The following is a 27618-nucleotide window of genomic DNA, read 5'->3' as shown; positions in this document are numbered from 1 at the left end:
GCTCATTTTCAATTCATCCCTTTCTTGCAATTTTTGGCTGTTATTGTCGGGACATTGTCACTGGGAAACCAGCTATCTGGTACACCAGCCTCTTCTAACCAGCAGCTCTCATGCTGACGTTTCGTGTGCCTCTTCACCTCCCCAATCTACCTGTCCTCATCAGCCATCAGCTCTTCACCCATCCAATCTTTGCAAGTTTTCAGCCACCACCACTAGGCCTAGTGTCTGGACTATTAATCTACTGCCGCTCAGAACAAGATATTCTCAGATCATAAAATCTCCCCATAGAGTCCAAACATCACAAAACTTCTGCTAAGACACATTTCCATTATATTTTTTGTTAAAAAAATTTTTTTTTATTAGTTTGTATCCCGACTGACCAGAAAAATTAACTTGCAAGGATTTGAGTGTGTATTAAAACAGTGGCTCCCAACCTGGGAACTGGCCCCCCTGGGTGCTGGGCAGGGATATCTGCTCTGATGTCAAACTTAGATGTGCATATTGCTGGTGTCAGGCCAAAACCTCCTATCTCCAAAATCACCAATTTTCAGGGAATGAAAGAACAAAATGTATTTTTCATGTAATTTTAACACCGGATGATTATAGTCAACATCTTTTTGACACATTTTAAAGCTTTAAAATTTGTTAAACCTACTGACAGATTCAAAAGGTGACCAATAGCACTGATGCATGAAAAAATACAAAACAAAATGGAGATACAAGGTTTTTGCACAACACCAGCGAATTATTTTTTAAAATCTTGATTAGCAATAACATGCTATGACAGCTTATAAGCTCTTTTGGCTAGAACAAGTGTATTTAGGCCTTGTGTTGGGATTTTGTTAATGTAAACAATTAAAATTGATGTTTAATTTTTCCAGCTGGGTCCCAGTGGGGCCTTAGCTGGAAAAAAGGTTGGGAGCCACTGTATCAAAGGACCCTAGGATAAAGTGTTTTTATAAGTATGAGCAATACAAACAGGATCCGGCAGTACCTGAGGACTGAGTGGGCTCTTTGTACTCGCCGTTGCTGATCTGGCGAATGAGGTTCTTGTGGTCTCCCCCATCAAATGGCATGGTCCCATAGACCAGGGTATACAGCAGCACCCCCAGAGCCCAGCTGTCAACCTTTTGGGAGAAAAATTGTCATAAACATGAATATGAAATGCATATTTTACAAGATAAATGATAATAAAAGCACGTTTGAATGGTATTAGATGTGGTATAATGCTACTGTAACACAGTCCTCCAAATGTGTTTTGCTCACTGACTTTGCATTAAAATTTACATGAAATAACATTTCACTAAGTCATCGCATTTTTCCCTTCATGGAGAATCATTTTTAAAGAGTCTGTGATGCTGCTGAGCTTCTTCAATGCCTCCTTACAGAAATAATGACAAATGCCAGTCTGTTTGTGGGAAATGGCTTATTTCCACAAAGAAAAATCCTCTTTCTCCCCCCTCCCCTCCACTCTTTCCTGCTCTGTCAGGCAGAAGCAAAAGTACTTTCTGACCACCAACCCTTAATGCAATGTGGCTTCCTAAGTAAGCGGTTACATAAGACTTTGTGTCTGGGGCACGCGGAGGTGCAGAGCGACGTGGGAAATGGTGGGAATGGAGGAGGGTAATGAGTCCAGCAGAGATGGCAGAGTCGAGATATCGCGGCCCCTGAGGACTCGCTGGAGACACATCACCATTCAGCATCGGCGTGGTTGTGTATGCGAAAGTGACAGAGAGGGAAATGTGTGTTTATTGACTGAAGTACCAGGAGGGTGAGATGTCCTAAGGAATTTTATGTTATGAAGCTTTGAGACGGTTCGGAAGAGGAAATCAGATAGAGCTCATTTAAGAGCGAGTGTACTTCCTCTTTAGGATCCTGACGAGCATCAGGAATGTTTGGAGGGCGAGACGGGGCACGCACTATTGTTGTGTTCTATTTTCGTTGCATGTGTTTGCAGCAATTTGTGGCCTCACCCCAACTGAGGTTCTGTAATTTCGATCGCAATCGCACTGCTGTAGTTTTTAGCACTCCGGAGGAAATTATAGTGAATTACTCTAAATTGAACGCTTGGACTTGGAAATCTAAAAAAGCATGTTTTTTTCTTCCTCTGTCGCTTTGTTTTATGTAACTGATGCGATTTAAGAGACAACGCCCTTCAGAATGACTCTGGAATTGCCAGACGAGTGGCTTTAGGGAGACGTTTTCACTCTCTTTCACCAAAAGTATCCAACTTTGACCATGAGAGTGTTTTTTTTTTAAAGGCTGTGGAGCTCATTCCGATCCCATTAAGATGAAGAGAAAACTATCCTCCAGTTCCTCACTTCAAAGGATCGACACATGGTAGGAAGGGGAGGGATGCAGACGGTATCTGAGCTGACCCACTGTGGAGCTGCATGAGAGACCCCCCCCTTTGACTGGAGCCTAAAGCCTGATTGGTAATCCCATCAAAGAAAGAGAAAATAAAGCCTTTCTAGTTCTTTGTGTGTGACAATCACTAGTGAGATAATAATGATGAAAGCTGTATAAGGCAGGAGATCTGGAAGGTTCACACCAAATTTAACAGCTAGGGAAGACAATAACAGCCATCACGGTTACATAAAAAGATAATCATGTCCTGGAATTTAACTTCACATGGGAGCAGCTGCTTTTTTAGTCGTTGTCACTGTTTGGTTGACTTGGTCTTACCTCTGGGCCTCGGTACGGTCTCCCATTGACGATCTCTGGTGAAGCGTAGAGCGGGCTGCCACAGAAAGTCTGCAACAGCTTGTCCTTGTGGTAGAGGTTCGAAAGCCCAAAATCAGCAATCTGTGGAGGTAGGAGTAATCATGAAGTTGATCATAAATAAGGTATTGCTATTCCATTTATCTTATTTGTTCCAAGATCATAAAGACTGATCTAAAGTGAGATATAAATCTAATGGTTGTAATCCTATAGGATGGGAGCAATCTTTTTGGATCAAGTATTGAAATTTTGTTGTTTAAGCAGGATGAATCAGTTTGTGGTTAAAACTTCTGAGTAGGTTTGGAAAACTGGAATAAAAGACCATGAGGATCATCCTGATCCCAGAAGAGTGCTGGATTCAAACTGGTTTACAGGGGGGAAAACAATGAAATGTAAGAAAACTATCAAATGGGCCATAAAATACAGCAAGGTAGCTGATATTTTCAGACGTCCATCCATCCATTTTCTACACCACCTATCCCGTTAGGGGGTCGCAGTGAGCTGGAGCCTACCCCTGTTGTTACTGGGCGAGGGCAGGTTATACCCTGTACCGTGGTGGGAGAAAGCCACAGTGCTAACCCCAGCACCACCGTGTAGCCCCTATTTATACAGATTTTATATATTTTCCATTTATTGTGTTGCCTATGTGACAGCTAGTTTATGAAGTAGACAACAGAGCTAAAAGTAAGAATATTTTTGCCTTTTATATCACAAGTAGCACCAATACATAACAATAAAGCTACAGTGTGTAACATCATTTCACTGAAATTTGAGTTCAAGTAGCATATTTTAATTTTTGTAGGTCATTAAAATTAGATTTAAATGTTTCTTAATAATGTGTGTGTGCCCTCTTAACTTTTTTTAAACCTCCAATATCTAAATCAAATAACTAACCAGGGCATCACATATTGCTACAGCATTGAACACTCGCTGTCCAACTGCACTCGTGATCTGCTCTGTCATTATCAGTTTCCTCTAGTACAGGGGTTCCCAGACATTTTAGCCTGTGACCCCCCAAAAAGGGCATCAGAGATCGGGGACCCCATCTTCCCTTAAGGGGGGATAAAACACACGATATTGCACAAAGCACCATGTAAAATGCCGGCAGAGTGTCCTGATTTGTTTTCTATGTCTGATGAAGAAAGACTCAAATTTTTGTTTACACACAAAGTGTTTCAACTCCCACAATTTGTGCTGAATGCTTTTCAACAGTGTAAGAGGACACTTTATATTTGACAAAAGCTGCTGTCTAATAAAGAGTGTAAGGTCTAATTGCTAATGAGCAACATTTTGTTAACACTTGATTTGTTTCTGTCTGATATGTACTGTGATGAGTTGCTCTCGTCTTTGCTTGATTGCTCTTATTTGTTTTGTATTTCAGTGTCTTGTAAGCCCAAGAGGGCTGGGCACCTCTCTTGGTGTATGGCACGATGAAATAATAATGAATAAAACTAAAAACTAAAAAAAAAACTAAAAAACTTGCATTTTAGCTAGTTTTTATAACTTTTACTTGTATTTAAAGACAGATATAACTTAATTACTACATTTTGATTTTAATTTGAACAAATTCTAATAATATTCTTTAAAATAATAGATACAATTTATGATTTTAAATAGTATGAAATTTCTCTGTTTAATGGAAAGCATCCCGCAACCCCCCTTCACTGTCTTGCGACCCCCCTGGAGGGCCCGACCCCCACTTTTAGAACCACTGCTCTAGTAGACTGCATGATTTCTAGTGTTTTTATGTCTTGAAATTATTATTTTTAATGGTTGAGAATCAGAAGTGTGGAACTTTGCATTTCTAAGTCTTTTATGATGGTCAGCCAGATAGTTTTGCCTGCAGGTTAATTAATGTCACAGCACATTTCACATGGATATGGGTATTCTTAATGAACCATTGTTGCTGCTGTGCAGTGAGAAAAGCACACTTGTCATGAGTAGCTAGATTTGATCATAATTTGGTGATTTTCTCCACAGAAACCTGGTCAGAATTCACCCTGCTCGTTAGAAAACTGGGTGCACCTGCGTTGGCTGCTCCCAGCTGAGTGCTGTCGCTAATCAGCAGGGCTGGGCGGCTGAGTTGAGTTTAAAAAGAATATTTGTTTTAGTGCCTTTAGGTGTTCCAGGGAGAACATCAAAAATCTTTATTTTGTTATTTTACCTACCTCTTAATCTAGTACTTAGTATTAAATACTTTATCTAATACTAAAGTGACTTTTTGAAAGATGTTTACATGGAGTCTATCTCACAGACAAATTTAAAGAAGAAACTCCAGCATGCACATCACATTTTGCAATTTAATCAGGTGCGTGGTGAAACGCGAGCCCTTTGCACCTTTTGGATTTGCCTATGAGATCAAATGCATTGAAACGTCTTTGATAATTTACTGATCATTTCTTGGAGCACCAATCTCCACCTGTGGAGGGGCTGAAGTGCAAGAGACTCTTTTAGATTGACTTTCTGTCAGGTTTCACTCTCAAAGTTCGAATTTTAGCTGCTTGTCCTGTCTTCCTTGGGGGTTGTCAAGCAACAGTTTTGTCCTATTTTAACTGACAAAATAAACACTGTAACTGTAAGGATCTTTCAGTTTATGTAGTGCCCCTTGCAGACAAAGCATATAGTGTGAAGTTCCCTTTTACGCAAAAGTAAAACAGATTTGATAATCCTTAAAGGTCTGTACCTACATCAGGTTGACCCCAAATTTTTTTCTTTAAACAGGATAATGGCAAGTTGGGTTATTGTGAACCCTGGCAATTAAAAAGTGGATTACCTAATCTGGATAATTTCCATCCTCATAACCACATAACATTATTACATCTAATATGTATTCATAACTAAACCAACATTTATTTTTGTTGGAGGATTTTATTTTGCTACTGTTTTGCTGCTTTAATATCTTTGGTTCAGTCTGTCTTTTGAATTTGTCTCTTGAAAGCACTCTGCACTCCTGTCTTGAAAGTAAAAATATGCATAAAGAATAATTATTTAGTAATTTGAGCAGCTAAGCTGGGAACAGATAACTTAACTTACCTTAATATTACAGTTTTCATCCAGTAGCACATTTTCCAGTTTCAGATCCCTGTGCACCACTCCATTCTGAAAGACAATGATAAACAAAGTAATGATTAATTAAATTATCAATGCATTTTTCATGAGCAGAGTAATACACAGTCGACTGGTTTGAGAAATGATTTACTCCCGACAAAGCCAGCCTGTGGTTCTCGAGGGAAATCAAGGCAGCCTGTTGGTGTACTTCCCTTTAATTGCTCCTGTCCCCTCTAGGGTCTTTATGCTGACATCTGCTGCGATTTTCTTTTTAAATTCAGCTCACATGTGTCACATAAACATGAGTCCGTAATTACCGCCTTGTATGAATGATGTTCTCACAACATCTTGGGGATTAAAAACAATTCCTGGGTTTGAAAAAAAAACAAAACCTGGTATTAACATGTGGTATGCAGACGGATGCATTAGTTATTGTTTTGCCGAGAGCTTTCGTTTGAACAGCTCGGATTGGTGGATATGTGGGAGAAATGGTTGCTTGCTTATTGTGTCAGTGAGTCACACCACCCCACCCGGCGCGAGGCTGTGCTTGGTGGTGATGATTCATCAGTCATGGCTGTCTGGGACTCTCCTATCTGAGGACCATGACGTCATATCTGTCTCCAGCTGGGAGCATGACAAGAGGAGAGCTCATCCAAACAAAAGCTGGAGACCTTTGGGGGCGGAGGGGTTGACGGGTGCGGAGCAGTAGGTTGACGTGGGTGTGGCTGCAGCTGAATCTCAGGGGAGAAAGCTTTGGGGGTATCTCGGGACAGGCTTTGGTGTGTCAACAGATGAGGACAGAATTAATGCAGGGGCCTGTTTGGTGGTGCGCTGTAATCGGAGCAGAAGTTGAATTAAACTGGCCTGTGTTCCATCTTCACTCAGAAACAGATGACTCCCTGAGGCGAGCGCGCCAAGAAAAGCATACCGTGGAGGGCCTGTGGATTAACCGGCTGTATGGCTGGACGGTGAGTGTTACAATAAGCACGCCTGGAAAACAAAGCCTGGGCGTGTGTGAATGAGAGAGAGGCATCAAGGGAAATAAGGTGAGCAGGAGAGAGAATGTGCATGTTTTTGTCAATGTTAAGTAGACATGCACTCGTGAAAATTTGGAGGAAACTTCAGGACAGTCCGCCCCTGAGATTCTCTTGGGTTGCCTGCTCACACATGTACCTCAACGTGAAGTTTTTCCTATAGGATGGGAGGGGCCTTGTACAGAAATGGCAGAGGATATGACAGTTTCTGAGTTCATACAAAGGCTATCAATTAATTAACTGAGAATAATCCAAGACAGTCTGACTACAGTAAAGACTGCAGATCTCAACTGCCCCGCTCCCATTCCTATCAGAAGGGGAAAAACACACTAAAACTTTCAAAATAAAAAGGGAATTTACTTCCAGTTCAGGTAAGTGTTAAGGATCAGGGTGAGGATAACACGTTAAATCAAAAACTGGACCTGCAAAATCCAATTACAACGTGTTTAATAAAACCGAGTAAACAGTCTGCTTAAAAAGAAAAAGCCTCTCCATCAGGAAAACACTCTGATGTAGCTAATGTAGCTAAAGCTAACAAAGCTACATTAGCTATGTATGCTTCATAGGTAATGTAGCCAAAAGTGAAGATAACTTAGCCGGGGATGACATTACATTTGAGTTGAATGCATTCCATTTGCTATGACTTGGGAACTCAAGGTACTGAAATTACTGCGACTTCTGGGTCAGAATTCCAAGTTCAGGATGCAACTTTGAAGAATCCAACTGGCAACTCTGAAATTTCCAAGTTCCGAGATTAAATTACATTAGTTTATACTACGTTTGCTAAAGCTAGATTCATTTTAGAATGTGAACTGTGGCCTGTTTTAGATTCTTTAGCTTGTTGCATGTTGCTACATTGGCTAGCATAGTTACGTTAACTATGTAGCTAGCATAGCTAAATTAGCTGTAGCTAAAGCTAACAAAGCTAAATCAAGCCACCGCTCAGGTAACTACTTTTGAAACGGGTATATACATAATTTAATCCTGGATTAGACAGCTGTCCTTTTTTCTGTTTTATTTATGAAATGTTTCTTGGTCTGTAATTTTTGCAGTTTGGTAACAATTTACAATGTCATTTAGCAGACGCTTTTATACGGAACACCTTCCATCTTGGACAGGTGTTCCTGGCATTAAGGACCTTGCCCAAGGGCCCACACTGGATACACGTGCTCCGACTGGGATTTGAACCCCCAATCTCCCATAGAATGTTCAAATTTTTGCTCTGGGACTTTGCAGGAAAAATTCAAGGGGCAGAAAAAAATCACACTCATACGGCCACACCTGCAGCTCACCTTGACAATGTTTTAATTTTTACACTGTTTTGTGTAAGTGTGAAGGCAACATCTGCTTCTTTCTTACCTTGTGACAGTGGTGCACAGCCGAGACTATCTGCCTGAAGAAGTGTCTCGTCTCCCGCTCGCTCAGGCGCCGCCTCTCACTGATATAGTCGTACAGCTCGCCCTTGCTGGCATACTCCATCACAATCACAATCTTGTCCTTGTTCTCGAACACTGAGGAATGATACAAAAACAGTTGGATCCATTAATACCCACTTTCCAGGAAATGCATCAATATTAATGGCAAAATGGGAGGACAACCTTATGAAGTAATTCCAGGTTCTTTCTATCACATTAAAATCACAAACAGACATCGTAACGTATAACGTTCTCGTTAGTTTTGGATCAGGAATCCAAATTCCAGAAGAACACATAACATCTTTACACTTCTCCCAAGGTTACATCACCACAAACCCCACCTCAGGACTCTGGCTCCTTCACAACACTGCAGGGAGGGGCTGTTAACTCAATCAAGCCCCCTCCTCAGAGACCAGCAGAGCAGTGAAAACGGAGAATTTTACAAAGAGAGTACACTATAGCGTGAAGATGTGCTGTCCACATAGACATACTTCACCCTTGCATCAAGTCAACACATTTCACAACACACAGTCACATTCTTATCCACCAAAACAAATGTGCATGATTAGGAAATATCACATTGTACAACATTGTGTTGAAACGCTGTGTAACTTCCTCTTGATACAGCACAATTAAACTCCAAATAACCCAGAGAAAAATACCAGGCAAGAGCATCCTCCTGTTATTTTGAAAACTAACCTGTCTCTGAGTGTGGATAATGGAAGCCAAGAAACACATATGCCACTGTTATAGGATTAAAAAAGGCACTAAAACATCCATTTTCTGATCAGCTTGACACATTCAAAATCATGAGAAACTGGAGCCGATCCCAGCTGACTCTGGGCGAGGCAGGGTACACCCTGGACTGGTCGCCAGTAAATCATACATCTGACATACAGACAAACAACTAGGAGCACTCACATTCACATCTAAGGACAATTTAGAGTCACAAACTACCCTAAAATGCATGCAATGGGAAGCTGGCAAGATAGATGTAAAGTCCACACAGAAAGGCTCTATCTGTTCAGGATTCACTAATAACCTTCTTGTTTTTTGGTGACACTGCTATCCACTGCAGCACCAAGCCGTCCAAGGACAGGATTTATTCTGGATTATTTTGATGGCATTTATAGGAGGCATCCTATATAAAATAGGTTAAAATTGTAAAAGACAAATTGTGGTGTCTTGTGCAAGCACTTCATTATATCTTTTCACTGTGGATGTTGCAACAACAGGATAAAACGGGGGGAAAATCACTGGTGTTTGAGCATGGAAATGGCACACTAGATTGACTACTGTGTCACCCAGTTGACCTGACCTGAAACTCTCAAGTCAAGAAAATGTTTTACACCTGAAATCTTGCAGAGATGATTGTTCATGTCCTTTTGATTTAAATAAAGCTGCAACAAATAAATAGTAAAGACTCTGAAACATGGAAATAACAATAAAAAAAGGCAAATTTCAACACTCAATCATGCCAAATGACATTCTGTACAGTAATCATGCAATGCTTTTATACAGGTAGTGTATTCTGTAAATGGTGTTGTTTTTTGTACTGATCTGTATGTTTGATATCTTCTGGGAAAATGTGTTCAACAGAAAGCCAAAAAATGGTGGCTTGTTCCACATCTGGTGACTGCAGAAAATGGCAGCTCACCATGTGCAGTCACCAAACATATCATTCTGTGCTGGTACATAGCCTGTGTAATTTTGATTTGGCAACGCGTCTCCCACCCAGTGCTTTGGCATGAAAGGAATGAAAATGGTTATGTGCAAAAGAGAGGAGAAAAACCAAAGACATGACAACAACACGCTCCGCCACGTCGCTCTGCTGTTGTGCGGCCTACATTTCCCACACAGCGGGGTCACGGGGGGTTAGGGCCTCTGCTTTCTGCACCCTTGAGTGAGCACCTTCATAGTTTGTCACACTCTCCTCTCTTCACCCCCTCCTCCTGGGGTGCTTTTAAAGTTATAATCCCCTGTAAAAGCACACGGCTGCTGAGTGATGGTAATGCTCCCTGATCGGGTCTGTCTGGTTGAACGGGTAGAAACAGAGAGATCCAGCGCTCTGATTGGTGGGCAGAGAGGAGACCTGGGGTGATATTCACAGTGATCTGTGGTGGGGTTTTCTTCTAGCAGAGCCAATTCTCAGCTTGCACTCCCATTTACCTTTGACTCCTGGTGGTAGAGTAATTACCTGGCTTACATAACTCGAGTTTGTTACAGCCCGCTGGGTACAGCAGCCACCGCTACAGGCTCACTGTCACTCATTGGGGCTTTTGTTCACAGGTCAAGCCCTCACACTGGAGTAATTAGCACCTATTGTCCCACTGCCTGCACTGGTGATAGAGCACTGTTGCAGGCATGCACCAGGGACAAGTGGGGGAATACGATTACAATATGTGATACAGGGCTTTGCTTTCTTTTGAAGCACTCTTGAAACAATACGTTTCAGTTACGCCTTCTGCAGTAAGAATGTCTTTGTGTGCAAATATACAGATTTGTGAGGGAGCATGCTTTGGTCCTGTAGACTGTCAGCTGTAGACTGAATCGATAAGACTGTAAGGGGTGGATTTCAGGTTTGTATGGATGTTTGCTGTATGGGTTATAACAAAATCATGCAACCAATTTTTTGTCAACCTTTTTGTTTATTGTGATTTTAGAGCACGTGAGGAGCATCTTCTTCCCCCGAGCAATAAAACTTCACCACTTAACAGTCATGGAGTCACGATGACCACTCAGCAGTCATGGAGTCACTCTGATGACCACTCAACATTCATGGAGTCACTCTGATGACCACTGAGCAGTCATGGAGTCACTCTGATGACCACTAGACAGTCATGGAGTCACTCTGATGACCACTCAACAGTCACAGAGTCACTCTGATGACCACTAGACAGTCATGGAGTCACTCTGATGACAACTCAACAGTCATGGTGTCACTCTGATGACCACTCAAAAGTCATGGAGGCACTCTGATCAACATTTAACAGTCACAGAGTCAGAAATGAACACTTTCATTTTGCAAGTACCTTAACTTAATGTAAAATATACTCCATTGTCTCTTACTGCTTTGCTGTTTCTCAAATTCTATAAGAAAGCTCACTGTGGTCAAAACCTCATACACACTCAATCTGTTAACTGAAACTCAAATCATTGGGTAAAATGCATCACCTCATATGCTTTTCTGCACTAATCAACTATCTTGAATTATCTTATCTTCCTTTAGCTAACTACTGTATCTAACATAAAAGGGCTGTTGTGTTGCATATGCTTGTTTATGAATGGTATATCGTTACTCGGTTGCTTACCCCACAAGGTGTATTTGGTTAGTAGTGCATCACTGTTTCGGTGATGTACTACTGAAACCCTTTCATCTACTGAAAGCCCTTCATCTGGCTACACAACACTAGACGGTAGGAGGTCTGTAGGACTGAGTAGTTTATGATATTGATTGCCTCCACACCATGGAAATCAGTGAAACTGTGGTAAAAATGGTAAAAATGTATGCAGACATTTTCTGATGATAGGTCCATTCAGGTCCATGTGATTGCAAAAAAACTCTAAACCTAACCTAAAAAAGCTAATTTTTTTATTAAGCTTAATTTTTGTGCTTTTTGGATTTTTTTGTCTTTTCTTTTGTATAGTCATTGTAGCTGTTGCCTCTACAACTGTTGCAGCGTCAGTGATCATCTGATCATTATCTTTGTGTCATTTGTGTACACCACCTCCAGTAAAACAGTTCTGAAGTTCTATCAATGCCTACCTGCACTGTTTCATGCAGGTATTTTTATGTTGATGACCTCAGCAGGATTTTTCTTGAATTGCTCTTATATAACCAAACTGAGGTACCAAAATAAAGGCTCCTGGAGAGTTTCACTTACCGTCACAGCTTATGTCACCTTCAGAGAATGCAGTGTAATGCACGCTGTAAAAGAGTTGGCCTTTCACCCACAGCAGGATTAATGATTTTATGACTGTTTTAGCTTTTTATCTCTTTATTTCCTATCCCCCTCCTCATAGAGAAAAAGGTCTGCATTTTTGGAGGAATAAATGTGTTTGCTTTCAGTTGGATGAGCAGACAGATATCTTTCATACATCTGTGTGGTTAATAGGACAATTCCAGCATGATCTGATCAATCTTTTCTCCTAATTTCTTGGGTCAAGTTTTACATTGCAAGTTGTACTCTAGATGCATGATTCTGATAGTTGTCTCCAAGCTGGAATTAAGTTATGCCTGGAGAGCAAAGGGTGAAATCCACTTTTAAATGCCCTGCACAGCATGCTGATGAATGCAGAATGTGAGGGAGTGGTAAAAATCAATCTTCACACATCTGGTTCAGCTTTTGCTTCACACAAGATGCAGTTAGCAGGGGCTGCTGAGGAGGGTGTTGCCGGATACACAAATCTCGGGGCCTCCTATATATCTGTAGAGTGAGGCTGGGCGGAGGCCAGGCCACAGCAGTAAACCCGTGGGTTTGAGGAGAATAAAGCAAGGGCAATGAGTCTGGTTGCAATTGTTGGTGAATTAGTCTGCTTAGAAAGGAAAACGACACTCAGAGAAAAACCATACAGCTTTGTCGGAGTTCATAAAACTGGGTGTTCCTTTAATAATTCCCCAACAAAACCCAATAAACTCAATTGAACTTCAGCCCTCTGGCCGACTACAGGCACGTTCCCATGACAAATAGCAATGTTTGTGGGATACACAGATCACTGATAACAACCTGAGGACTTTGACACCAAACAAAGGACGGTGGGTAAGCCAGTTTGGGCAGTGGTACATTAAAGCAGCTGCTATTGTGCCAGGCCAGATTTACTGAAAAGGGCATTGAAACCGTTGCCTTGTTGACACAGGCATAAAAAAAATAGTCACGAGCCACAAATCATATGAAACCTACTCACACTGCAGAGCCTTGTGACTTTAATTGCCTGCACGTAGGCCCAGACGACATTATAAAAAGTGATGAATTGAGAGCAAAACGTTGAAAGAATTCAATGGGAATTGTTCAGCCTTTACGCTCTCCATTAATTCTAATCTGTGTTTTCTTACAGTGAGTTTAAGGTCATTCAAAGGGCTCGCATCAACATAAGGAGGTCAATATGTGGGCCAATTTAGTCTGACTTTGATATTTGGAGGGTCTCTCTCTTGAGTAGATATATGTTGACGTTGCTCCAGGCGTTTCCTATCCTTCTCATGGCGCTGCGCTGGGTCAGACAGGGTGCATGCCTGCGGGTGACTTAGGTCAATCCAGTGCCTCCCTATGCTCATACATAGACACAAATACACAGGGGCTTATATGTGAACCCACACACATACTCAAGCACAGTCTGGTTCCCAGCTGCAGTTGTTTCTAAGTATCAGCAGATGTCTGGCCCTGAGATCAAGACCAGAGAAGACAAGAGATGAGACCCCTCAGATGTGGGAGAGGCAATCCCTTAGAATACCACCAATCTTACACACACAAACTTCCAAGATGCACGTGCGAACACACACACATGAAAAGGGATCCAGACTTTTCCTGGCCCATGCAGCCAGACAGAGCAGAGGAGATAAATAACATCCCAGAGCTGTAGTCCGGCTCTTATTATGACATCTGAATGTCACAACATGACAGTCCTGAAGCTCTGCCATTACACGTGTGTTTTTGTTTATGAGCATGATCTGTTTTGTGTGTGCGCTCACCTTCATAAATTGAAATGATGTGTGGGTGGCGAAGGGATGACATGATCTCAATCTCCCGGCGGATGTGAACCATGTCCTGCTCATCCTTGATCTTCTCCTTCCGAATTGACTTGATAGCCACCTGGAAACAGAGACAAAGAAGATGCTTTGATCAGAAGACGTTTAACTGCTTAAAATATAGACTTTTCAAAGTAAAAGACAGCCTGTCTGCATTAGGAGTAGATATATAAAACACATTTCCTTCCCATTTCTATTTAAAATGATAAACAGATACATGGATTTAATTAATATCAGGAAATGAGTGAAACAAAAGGACAACACACTGATGTCACATTCATTATCTTATCAGTGAGCTTTAAAATGTTCATGGCTCTCTAGAGTACATACTGTACACCATGTGATGTCTGGCTCAGTAAAAACATGTGAGCCTACTCTGATACATCTCTCTCTCCTTAATGTACTGTATCAACCTTATTTACCCCACTCTCTCTCAAGGGGTTCTACACAGACTGCACAACAGCCATGCTAACAGCCATGCAAACAGTGTGTGCTTTACATGAGGGGGGAGTCACCTTAGTCTTATACTGTGTAGTTTACTCACCTTTTTCACTCCTTATGGAAAAAAAAAACTTCCAAAAAGACTTCCATCAAATGTTTTAAGACCTGCCCTAACATGTGACCAGCCATGTGTGTTGGACCATTAGCATTAGTGCAAGCATCTTGGCTAACAGTTACCTCATTTTGGAGCTTAAAAGTATTAGAAGCTATTATTGGGTCTAATGTTGAAATTTTTATATCATGCCACTTTTTAACAACTTTTCATCATGTATTCACCACTCATTTTTGCCTTTAATACCCCATTTTTATCACCTTTGTGCCTCTTTAACCCATTTTCACTATTTTTTTAAACTTTCAACCCATCTTTACCACTTTTTGCCACTTTAAACCCATTTAACACTTTTTTTGCAACTATTAGACCAATTATGCCACTTTAGACGCTTTTTTGCAACTTTTAACCCATTTCCACTGCATTATAGCCAATTCAGCTAAGACCTCTTTGTTAAGAAACACATGTGATACGCTTGATGTGATAGCTGTTATTAAATGGCCCTTATTGCCATTATTCATATTTGACAGTGTGGCAGTTCTGGGATACCTCTGCCCTTTCAAAAGCCTATGTAAAAAGTATTAAGTTGGAACAGAACATATTCCTGCTCTTCCTATACCATTAAGGAAAGCCTAAGGCAGGGATAGAAGTAGCAAAAAACAAGAAACAACAGAGACGAGCTGGCATGAATGACGACAGAATGACACTGATTAAGTCAGGAGCAGAACAAAGGAGGAGCTGGGGTGGAGGAGGGTTACAAGAGCAGCTTGCAGAGAGAGCGTTAGAGCGTAGCCATGCAAGAGTACTTTAAACAATTTGATATGAGAGTGATCAGCCAATCCTGTGCTTAGAGCAAATCAGCTGATTTCAGTTATGGCAGCGCTTGACTCTTTGGTCTGCCTAAACTAACGCTATATGCTTGATTTTTTAAAACCCATTTTGCAACTTTTTTTGCCACTATTAGAGCATTCATGCCACTTTTTTGCAACCTTTAAAGCATTTCTGGCACTTTTCACCCATTTTTACAACTTCTTGCCACTTTTTTTTACCAAGTTCTGCCACTTTTAACCCATTTCACTACTTGTCCCCAATCTTTACTTCATTCCACAACTATTTGATCATTTTTCCACTAAAGTTGTCACAGTTTCCTCTAAGTTATTCTCTGGCATCCTGACATCTGACATCATTTTTCAAATGGTTTAGTTCAGTGTGCCCATCCACATTTCTATCATTACCTGAAAAGGGTCATTGTAAAGTATATAGATATTAAAAACACTATATCATAGCATTATAGCATTAATAAATAAAATTACTTTTTGTTTTTGTAAGATTGATTAATATTCGGATAAGAAATAAAATATGGTCATCACAACTTAACTCTACAGTGGATTGTGATTTTTCTGGCCTACATGGGACCCCCCCATTCGGCAGTAAGCATGCTAAGGGGTGCCTCCAGTAGTTAAGCAGGAGATCTTTACCATATTAATCTTCTTATTTATGTCTTTAAGCATGCTAACAGTTGTTTGCAAAGTGATGGGAATGCTATTAGTTTTTGCCATGTTGAGTAAATCTTGCCATGATTAGAAAAGTTGCATTATTACAAGGTAAAACAAATGAAAAAGTAAGGTGAGCACCACAAACTCACTGCATACACACATAAGACTTCACGCCAAACAGTTCAGTAGGTGTTGTATATAAACGGCTGTAAACCGTGAAGAATGCCCATCTGTAAGGGCCTCTGAGGATCACATGTGAGGTGAAAAAAGAGGTGAGCAAGGTGTTAAATTTTCATGCTTTTGTCGAGGAAGTCAGAAAGGCACAGAGGTCAGGGTGCTCATACATAAATCAGATGTCGGTATTAACTTTCACAACCATGTTTCCTTCCCTGTCAGAAAGCCTTGAGACGATACTAAATCACTACCCACACTCTTTACTTTAGTCATACTGATTGAGAGCAGCTAATGTGCATTTGAAAAAGTTTGAAATAGCACGGCCGCCTGCTGGAAGTTTTATAGAGGAAACAAGAAAAAGCAGGAGGTGATTCAGTTTCCTTGTCTTGTACTCTGTCAAATATTCAACAGTCGATGCCTCAACCCTCGTCAGTGCAACGCTGCTGCAACGTGATGACTTTAAGCAATACATTCTTTTAATGATATGTGGCGTTCTTTTCCAAATAAACCAATGGCGAGCGCATGGTCAGGCACATGCCGCTGTAATTGCAGCCTAAACATTCTGGATTGAGTCCTGAGTTTGCTTTGATCAGGTCTGTATAGGATCCGTTCGCTTTGAATCCTGTTAGTTTAAACTTTTGTCCTCTCCTAGCTGAGTGGCTGGTGCTCTAAGGAGCCCAGCTTTTATTCCATGAAGGAGAAACCACAAGCAGTAGCGAGTGCCAAGCTAATTACTGTGTACATCAATAAAAATAACCCAAACCGGAATAGTTCCCCTTCCAGGGCATGCCTTGATTACACAGGATTCAAAGAAATGACACGATAATAAACAAGATTGGGGTCCAGGGAGGTCTGCATGCTGGGCCCTTAATTGGTTATAAGTTGTTTGTATCTTAACACTGATGTTTTCCTCTACCTCATCAGGTTCATTAACATTTTACCACTCATCCACTGAAACGTGAGGTACTTTTTGTCTGCTTTGTTTTGTAGAAGGCCAAACGTGAGTCACGTTCTTGGATAAAACGTAGGAAGTTGTTCAGGAATTCATTAATTTAGGCAACAACCAAGAAACAGCGAGCTTAAACAATAAAGTGGGTAAACTGTTTTGGGCATAGTAATACCATGAGACTACACTTTAGTGTGTGGGTCCATGTCATGCATTAACAATGCATTTTCAGTGATGGTCCAACATCTGAACTCACTAGCCTGCCTGTTCTGCAAACAGCGGCCCATACATAACTTCTGTGACTGTCTTACCTTGGCCTGGTATTCCTAATGCTTTGCACAATGAAGCCACTGCCAATTGAATGGAGGCTAATAAATGTTGTGGGGGAATGGTTGGATTAAAATGACAACTCAGTCAAGACTAGATATCATAGAAGGATGAGCTGGTTCTACAAGCGGGTTCCTGTTTGATAAATGGTTTCCTTTGAAACCAAACTAGCACACTTTTTGATTAATTAATTTTATCTGTAAAATAAAATGCTGATACTGATCGCTGGCCACATGCTAAATATTGGCCTCAACAATCATTCAGGCCAATAATCAGTCTACTCCTAGCCAAAGGTGGCTCATTTTGCCTTCCTGAGAATGATTTGCTCTTCATTTGGACATGATTCCATTATTTTTTAGGTGTACCCAATACTGTGACATGCATTGTATCATATCATATTGCACTGTATCATCATCAATCAGTTCAGGGATCCTAATTCCAAACTGTATGCTGATCCTCCATCTCTCCCACACAGGGCTTGAGAAAGAGCCAGGTAACTTGTATGTATCTCCTCATGTTCCCCTGCACTGACCTCGATGTGGATCATTAAACAGGCCTGCAGATCAACCACTTGCCAGCTGGCCTGGCTGGCTGACACAGCTCTGCTTGTCCTTAAGTGGATCCCTATTACTGTCACTCACAGTAAACAGGCCCTGCTCTGCTGCCCACGTCGGCCCCTGCCAGGTATTGTGGGCCCCGCCTCGTCTGGGTGCCCCCTCAAAACTAACCCTGTTTGAAGTGAAAGTCCATGACTCGCTTCACTGGAGCAGGACATCTTCCTGCGCTTTCTCAGGCCATTAAAATAGATGAAGTATTCATTGCAAGCTCACTCTTCTTTTTTTCTACAGATCATGATCATCGCTTGTGTGTCTGACTCAGACACAGAAGCGGAGAATGTGAGTAGGATGGAGGGATTTGCCACTTTTTCAGAGAATTTTACTCTCAAACACATCCAGGAATCATACTACCTCATCAACAGCAGCACATATAACCAAGGAATGTGAGTATTTTCCCCTCTTGTGCACCCCTCCAGCCTCCAGTGAATCCATTGTTGGGGAGTGATGTAATCTGGTGCTTTAAGCTCATATTAATATGACTCCCTAACCCCTTTAACTGAGGCTGCCCCTCTCTTGTTATGGAGGTGGGTTCCCCTTGTGTATATCTGTGCTAAATGCCAACCCCCTCCCTGTCTGTGATGGATCCCCCACACAGGATATTAACCTTCCCCTCCAATCTCATTGCCTGCTGTGGATGGCCTTTCATGTGTCACTGCCCATTTTGAGCCCTGCTGTCACCACAACCTTTCTGCTCTAATCATCTACTTGGCACAGACTACATATAGACAGCCTCTTTCTTTAATTCTCACAAACATGAAACACATCTTTCACAAACAGAGGCCTGTGCGTGTGTCACTTTCCCCCCGTGTGATGTCTATGATCTATTGCACTGTGTATAATGTTCCACTGAGCTGCCAAATGGTACAATGTATAGCTTTGCAGATTAGCCCAGGCAGTCACTCAGTTCCCCTTTTGCTGACACGCTGTACCCACATCTAATCAATCTTTCTCATGTGCCTTCAGTGTGCACTTGTGCACACTAGAGTTGTCATGACACCCAAAGTTTAAGCTAAGACGCCATACAAGTTAAGAGGGTGGTGCACTGGTCTCATTGCTGTCTCTGGTAAAAATTTCTGCCACCACCACACTGGTTTAACTGGTTGTAGTACACAAACAAGGCATAACTGATGTTGCCGTTAGTGTAGCTGAGTGATATTTGATGGACAGCAGCTCAGCCTGAGTCCAAATATTAGCATGTTTGCTCTGACGTTAAAGAGCAACCATATATGTTGCCAAATGTCACCCATTAATGTCTACGTGGTTGGTGTGAAGCACAGTAACGAGGTAAAAGGTGTGCTGTCTCCTCCCGAAGTTTGATGTGTGTAATTGCAGCAACATGAAGCGAGTACTCCTCTTGCACAGCACCTCTGTCGGTCTATCTGTGGCTTTAATACAAGCTGGATTCAAAATAAACCGCCTTTAGCAAAGCACTGCAGCAGCTTGTATTACAACAGCTGAAATGACTGTTTAAAGGTGTGTTTTAACTCATGACTAGCTTGTTTTAAGCCCATGATGGTTCAAAGAAGCATGTTGTGGCAGCAGTAAACACCGTTGCTCTGTACACTTATTGGCATCTTAGTTAAATCAATGATAAACACACTATTTCCAAGAAGTTCTTCACAATAAAAGCCTGTAGTTATTTTGCTTGAGTGCTTTTATTATGAATAGCCACGTCAGGACATGTGGCATTGTCAGTAGCAGCTGAACACACCTCAGCAGGAGAGAAATGAAACTTAAGACTACAAATGGACTATAAGACTCCGTAGCAGTAGGGCGGAACAATTTGGGAAAATAATCTAATTGCACTTTTTAAATAAAGAAATAAAAAAGAAATATTGCACCTACTGGGTTTTATTTTGAAGGCCCACATCAGGAAATGTGATGTTTTCACAAGCAGCAAAAGTGAAGTGAAACTTAAAACTACAGATTCAGTATTAGACTTAAAAAAAAAACATTTTTTCTGTGATCTCAAGCTCAAACATGCCTTTAGTATGCTGTTGCATACCTGTTTTAGGTGGAAAAAAGGGATCATCGCTCGTAACATGTATTTAAATGCATGATTTACTGTAATACCATCACTATGAATGGCAAAAAAAAATACTGTGATATAAAATGTATGCCATATTGCCCAATACTACTACATGAACTACAAATGCATTTGCAACATTTTATCAAAATGTTTCCAGTATATTTTCAACATTCCTTCTCTGGATCAAAATATGACTAAAGGTGGGTATGCTTCTGTACTTTTTATACTTTTCTACTTTAAAAATGGAGATTGGGGATACAGTCCCTGATGCGCTGGTCACATGACTTAGACTCAGTCTTGGGGCTGTATAGTGCATGCCCTATCTCTCTCCTCATGTTTCCTGTCTTTCTTCAGCTGTCTTTTTAAGTAAAGACACCCCCCCAACACACACACACAGACAAAAGAGATTTAATCATTTTAAATAGTATCAAAGAAATTAACCATAGTCCACACACAAGAGTCTGAGTCTGTCCCCTCACTCGGTCCTCTCTGTTCTCCCAATTTGTGGACTGAACCGATGATTGCATAACACTCCTGTATCTGCCATGCTGTGTGGACACAAGGGACTTGCTTTGTGTCAAAGGTCATATAAACTCTAGCAATGCAGTGCCAGACACACACGTGGCCCGTGAGGTGGCCAGGAGTCACGCTCTGTCTGTCTGCTTTTCTGCTGGTGCTGTGTGCAGAGGAGTGGATTCTCAAAGGGCTTCCCAGAGATATACAAACTCCCACGTGAAACGCAGTGGGGCAAGGAAGTCCTATACTTTTCTGACATGCTATTTTAGGTTTGGGAGCTATTTTCAGGAAATAACAGGCGATTACAGGGGAATGGAAGGCATGAGGTCACGGAGACTGGCCTACAAAGAGCTATTTGTAAGTCTGTATTTAGCTATTTTTGCCTAGAAGATGGAATTTTAAGTTTTTTAACATCAAGACTTACTAAATTCTATGGTTTTCAAAACAGAGCAACTGTGAAGAAATGCCAAACTTGTGTCAAATACTTGTGCTCTTCAGAACAAGTCTTCAATCTATCATCTTAATTAAACAATGTTAGCCAACTCCAAGAAAGTATGTCAAGCTGACCCGTGTTGAAATAGGATGCTTTGACCCTGCAGTCAATGTCCATTGTGCAATTCTGCAATGCAAGTGAAAGTTAAATGCTTCACACTAGAGCTACTGCCATGGCAATGATAAACAGAAAACATACTGAAGACAGGAAATTAAGCCAAGTGGGACAGGCCAAGAGAGAGTTCGCACTACCAGAGGGTTTATGGTCCCCCTATCAAGCATGCCTTCGCCAGGAGCTATGAAACCACTGGGGGTGGTGGAGGAGGCATTGTTGACCTATACTAAGTTTCCTCCTTGCATTCTGTGCGCATGGAAAGTTCCTCGTGTCCTGCCAGAATGAGCCTACAGGGGTCAAATTTTGCCACACGTGAAAATATTTGGAGACATGTCCGGGTCTGCAGGGACACAACAGCAGATGGCGGGTTTATGAGGGCAAAGACAGCCAATAACATTTTTTAAAGGAAACAGACATTTGTGAATTGACGCACTCAAACACCCACACAGTTGGAAAAAACCCAAGCTGATAGGGGAGTATAGGCTTTGTCTGAAACACTGAAGCTGTGTTTGCACCAAATGCTCTGATTCAGCTCTATTCAACACTCTACGACACAAAACAAGTCGCAGCCAATATACACTGCCAATTTTTGCATTTCGACTTTAATAATAGCAAAATAAATGGTCTGTACGATCCAACTTTTCACTTCCCTTCTGTCAAAGTACCAAGCAGACTTAACTGACCCTAAAGAGTGCAGCTGAACTCACTGCAGTCTGTTGATAGGTTGAAAGAGTTTTCACTTTTTGTGCAAAAGCTGTAAAATTGAGCAATCACAAAATCTGCTGTTTTGTACAGAGCTGAACAGCTTTTCTCCCTCATTCTGACAAAAATTTGCTTTTACAAGAAACTGTCGTATATTAAAAGCTATACACCTTGTGAGGTGATATCTGATTGAAATGGCGGTTCAGTTCTAGATGAGCTGTAGTAATGTGTTGTTTAAATCTAAGAGGATTGTATTTCACGCGTGGCTTCAGCTCATTCAACAGACACACCCACACCATACTGCAACACATTTCACTGCCTCATTTTTCATGACTTTGAAGCTTAATTTTATAATCTTAGACATGTTTTATTTGACTGAAATTTCAATAGGGGCTCATAACACGGTGACCTGTCACACAACAAAAAATATGCAGATTCATTTTCACTTTACAGGGTCTTCAAGTTTTTTTTTGATACATTGTTTGGTTCTGTTGGTTTTGGTTTCACACTGTAATTATTGCAAACAGACATTTTTTTACAAATCGATGTGATATTGTCACAAACTACATGGGTTGCATGCCTCTTAAGTTGGTTAGTTGTGTGTAACTTGTATGTAGAAGAAAAGAATGAAATAGTAATTTCCACCATCATATTATTGTTTGGCTAGGACATTTACCTGAGCAGACTTCACCTCATGAGCTTTCCCATTAGATGACAGTTGGCAAGTTCCCTTATTTGTATGACTTTTTTCCAGCAGGATCCTGATATGTGCTTCCGTGACTCACTGTTTTTGCGTCGGATTTCCTTTTTCTGGTTCTCATGTCGTAATTTCCTGTTGTTAATATGAAGGTCAGAACCTTTAAAAATAATGCTTTCACACTGGGCATGAACTGGACTTTCAGTCAGACCAAGGTCTGAGTGTTTGATCCAGAACACGGTCCAAGGGAGGTTTCACACCTATCATTTTGGTTCGGATCGAACCAAAAAGTCCAAAAGTCGTAGGTGTGAAAGCACCTTAAATAGAGCTGAAATGCCAATCACTATGAGTGAGGCTGGATGGACATTGGCTTTGGAAATGCAGGTATCATAAGTTTTAACTGAGTCAAACCATTCCACTGAATCATTCTGTTGTAACTTTGGTGGAAATGCACCATGAAAGCTGCTATGAGGAACTTTGGTCCATGCTGATTTTGGCGCCACCTGTGGACAAAGTAACCTTAAATATCTTTGCTTATTTTCCCGTACACGTGAAGTTTTAAGAGTTGGTTTTGAAAAGACTTAAATTTAAATGTCTGCCTCTGTAAAGTCTTCAAAAGGAAACAAAAACATCAGCAATGAGACTACTTATATCCGTACAGTTAATTTTTTACGGCTTGAATGCTATAACTTCTTTTGTCTGACAGCTACCCTGTAGCAGCAGTGACAAACATTAAACATGACTGTGTCTTTCATTCAGAGACATCACTTATCCTTTCAGTCTGTTACATAAGCAGGAAAAAAGCCCCTCATCGGAGCTTTAAAACAAAATTGTGTGAGGGGCCCAGTAGTATCTCTGGTGGACTGTTTAGGTGTTTTCCATGATGCTTAACTGGAAGTCACATCAGTCAGTAGCTGGATTTGCTCTCTGACATCCGGTGGTGAGGCCCAGCGTAGGACGAGGCGTGTGCAGCCTCAACCGAGTGGCCCCATGGGCCCTTCAGAGCACTGGGGGAATTCCCAGGGGGAAGGACACGCGCACGCCTCTTACAGCCTCAAAGCACTTATTTTAGGACTTGTGTTGATTGTAATGGCAAGTCAGAGAAAATTCCGAAGTATGCAGTCTATGCACCATCAAAACAGTGTCATGGGAGTTGTTAAAAGTCTCTTATTTGGAGGGGCTTCACGAGGCTTTCTTGGCTTCATGAAAATATATCACATTGGGCTGTTTCACAAAAGCATCAGCCAACCCTGTGATACTGCTTAAACCACACCTTCATCTCAAGCTCTTTCATACTTGTCAACAACAACACATTACAACAGGAAACAATCCCTTATCAACAATATCTAAAAGTAATGACGCTTCGGATATTTCATGAGAAAAGTCCATAAGAGATGAATGAGTCCATCAGGAATACTCTGGTACTGTCTAATAAAAAAAAAAACGGTTGGCAATGTACCTGCACAACATGTATAGGAGTTTGCCTGGGATATTTTGGGGATAATTACCTTGAAAGTCCCTTGTATATTATGCCTGGGGTTTTTATCTTAGCATTGATTGTTACAACACAAGTTTTCAAATTGCATAGATTTTTCCCAGTATTATATCTAACTCAAAATTCCTGAAACCACTTTGAATAACTGTAGGCTTGTTTTTTGTTACATACTTCAATAGTTGTATTGCAGTTTAAATTAAACAATGAGAGAAACTATTATTTGTATATTTTTTTGGCATTTGCATCATTTTAAGGATCTAAATGGTGGGTTCATTAATTCCTATAAGGGCTGCCAAACAATCAAATCGTTTTACTGTGATTAATCTCAGAAATATTGTTGTTAAACTTGATTAATTTCCTTTTTGTTGCATTTTGAAATTTTAGTATTCACATTTGAAACGTTTTTTGTGCAATTGAGTCTTAAACTATGGGAAAATTTCTACTGTTTGGTAAAGACCTGCTTTCATTTTGAAAGAATAGAAGGTAGAACGAAGGTAAGGGCATCGATTTTACCATGGACAAAAATAACCTGTCATGGATTGAAAAAGAAATATGGGCAGATTAAAATGGTTTGATAACAGGTGCAGATGACTTTTGACTTCTCCACTGAGCTGTCTGTTTTTCACATCACTGTTGCAGTTGCTTTACCAAGCATGCTAAAATGGACAATAAAGCACACGTTTACTGCCACTAAAATGAAATCACACTGTGATTTATGCATGAATGTTAATGGCCCTATTCTTTTTTAAATTTCAGGGTTAATAAGGGAGTTGAGGATAGTGTGACCATATGTCCCAGATTTACCCTGGACAGTCCTGTTTCCAGGCTCTGTGTCCTGACAAAAATCAGTAAAACACCAATATGTCCAGTTTTTGAACAACCACTGCCCATTTAAATACAAAACACTGCAACATGCATGCTTACAACACTTACTCTGCATTTGTCTTAATATATCTCAGTCAGTGTTGTTACCAGGACGGCTGCTATTCAGCCAATAGAAAAACATAAAATTACTGCATGTCAAAGCTCCTTCCTGAATTGCCAGTATATGCATCAATAAATCTCAGAGCACCCACTGGACCTGCTGCATAACATCAGGTACAATAACTGTCATTTTACATTGGAAGTCAGCTCCAGGTAAAGAAGACGCTGCACTTTATCAACTCTTTATATTCAAACATATGCCATAAACTAGCAGAAATGCCCTGTTACACTACTTAAGTGAAGCAACACAAGTGGCATGTAACTTAAACAGGCTGCAAAGAACCTTAGGTTATATAGCTATACGGTACAGAAGATTAGAAAAGTGAGAACCACACATTTTTGTGTTTTTATGTCATGGTTTAAGTTATACTGGCTATAGTGTATTTCAGGCCAACCTTGTTTTTGTAAAACAACAATTATAATAATGGTAATATTTATTATTATTACTATTGTTATTGTTACTATGGTTATTGTTATTACTATATCATCATTATTACTAATGATAATAATAATTATAGTTATAGTTAAATAGTTAAGGCTAATTAATTACAATTTTTGTTTCACCTGCTGAGGCATTTTCTATGGTGTCAGAAAATATGCTGACAAAATAAAACCACATACCATGAGCTCAAACATGTTTGGAGGATTGAAAATATGGCCCCCCTAAGCTAGCCCAACACCCCCCCATCACTACGCCCGTGTTCATTCGACTCACCTCTCTGCCGGAGTGCCTCTCGATGGCCTTCTTCACCTTGCCATACGTGCCTCTCCCCAGCGTCTCCAGCAGCTCGTAGCGGTGTTTCAGGTTGTGTTTATGGTGGTGTTTCTTCACGCCGGAGTTTCTCCGTCCATCACTGCTCGCCGGGGTCCCTTCAGGTGAGCTGCCGGCAGGTAGAGGTGGAGCTGGAGCCCGGGTTGGAGGGGAGAGGTCACCCCCAGCAGCAGCAGCCGGTTTGCCCGCGGAGGTTTGGCCTCTCTGGGTTGCTGGCCGTGTTGCCCCCCGGTGGGGGGATAAATAAACGGTTTCCATCTCTCTAGGGAGGTGTTTAAACAACCGTCCCACTGTTTAATACGTTAACTAGCTACCTTAAAGAAATTGATAATACTTATAGGTCTAATAATAGTATTAATAAATAAATAAATTACAAAGAATGACACATAGACTAGTCATATTGTTACATGTGGAAATGAACATTTCCAGATTGTCTCGCTTGATCAATAGGCTTTGATCAAAGTGAACAGAAATAACTCCTCCTACCTATTCATGGTTTTATCGCTATTTAATCAATCACTACGGATAAAGCACAAACACTAAATGGCATTATCGGTTTATAATTAGCTGATACATAATCCTATAATAAATGATTAAAATAATAACAATTCTAATGCCAATTTTGTGGTAGAAATGTCTTCAGATGTCGACAGCAGACTGCATGCCAAAAGCTGAATACACTTTCGATATAAATGGACTATTATGAACGTGCAAGCTCTATTCTAATAAAGTCAAAACTAGCTAAATAGATCGATCTCCTCACTCCTCCATTGACTGGCATGACCTAGTTGTGTTTATTTCTGTCTCGTTCACACTATCTGTCGTCCTAAACGCTGCCAACATCACCAACTCACATCTAAAAGGCGAGAAAGCTGCGACGAAACCGGCGTTTTGGATGAAGATGACCCTCATTTTGTCCACGGCCCAGGTAGATAGCTCCTCATTCATCTGGACTCTGTCTATTGTGCGGATGCATGCTCCGTGCAGTGGTCGACGGTGGAGGTGGAGGTGCACTGTGATCGGACACTATCTCAAGCTGAGACGTTTTGGATACTGCCATGGTTCGTTGTGCTACTCCCCTTCTTCTTCGTCTTCTTCTTCTTCTTCGTGTGCCCGTCTCGTTTCTCCCCTTTCTCTCTCTATCCTCAACGTGAGAGGCTGTGAAGAAGGATTGCGAGGGGATCCGAGACCGGGGCGGAGTTTACGCAGACCTCCTCCTCCTCCTTCCCTGTCTTTTCTCTTCCCTTCTCTCTTTGTGCTTTCTTCCCCTGGCTCTCATCTGTGATATGACTGCAGCTGAGCAGGGGCGTAGCTGGGAGAAATGTTAGGGGAGGTCAGCCCCCCCAACCATTATGCCTCACAAGCCCAGGAAAAGTTACAAAACTTTATTCTTATTCCCTACCACTGCCTTCAGAAATGCTGTAGAATTTATTCTCATTTGTTGTGTTTATATTCACCCCACTAATGGCACATATACAACCTCAAAGTCCTTTGTTTTTTAGATTACAGTTGTTTTTCACTCTTTGCTGAGATGATCTGTTGCCATAAGGTCAACGCGAGGATATTGTTCAACACATGCCTTAATATAGTTAAAACTCAATTAATGGCTCTGGCTTTTTTATCTCTGGCAAAAGTAGCTTTAAAAGTTTCCACCCCCTTGGATGTTTTACCCTTTTATTGATTCGATAAATCAACCATGCTCAATATAATTTGGTTTGCTGAAAAAAAGTATACAAAAATGCTTT

General features: G+C 41.0%; 1 protein-coding gene across 1 annotated transcript in view; it reads right to left on the bottom strand.

Moving 5' to 3' along the window:
• Positions 1-27050, bottom strand: part of nuak1b (NUAK family, SNF1-like kinase, 1b) — a 33761-nt gene extending 6711 nt beyond the window's left edge. Inside the window, exons 1-6 of the mRNA XM_041795476.1 lie at positions 25817-27050; positions 13905-14025; positions 8163-8314; positions 5755-5820; positions 2686-2805; positions 995-1127 (exon numbers count right to left, since the gene is read on the bottom strand). Coding sequence (XP_041651410.1) covers positions 995-1127; positions 2686-2805; positions 5755-5820; positions 8163-8314; positions 13905-14025; positions 25817-26131 — 907 coding nt within the window. The 5' untranslated portion in view covers positions 26132-27050. The remainder of the gene's footprint in view (positions 1-994; positions 1128-2685; positions 2806-5754; positions 5821-8162; positions 8315-13904; positions 14026-25816) is intronic.
• Between the last annotated feature and the right edge of the window lie 568 nt (positions 27051-27618).

The sequence above is a fragment of the Cheilinus undulatus genome, linkage group 9 (assembly GCF_018320785.1).
Source record: "Cheilinus undulatus linkage group 9, ASM1832078v1, whole genome shotgun sequence".
In the NCBI taxonomy this organism is placed as follows: Eukaryota; Metazoa; Chordata; class Actinopteri; order Labriformes; family Labridae; genus Cheilinus; species Cheilinus undulatus.
This window is presented reverse-complemented; position numbering and strand designations above follow the sequence as displayed.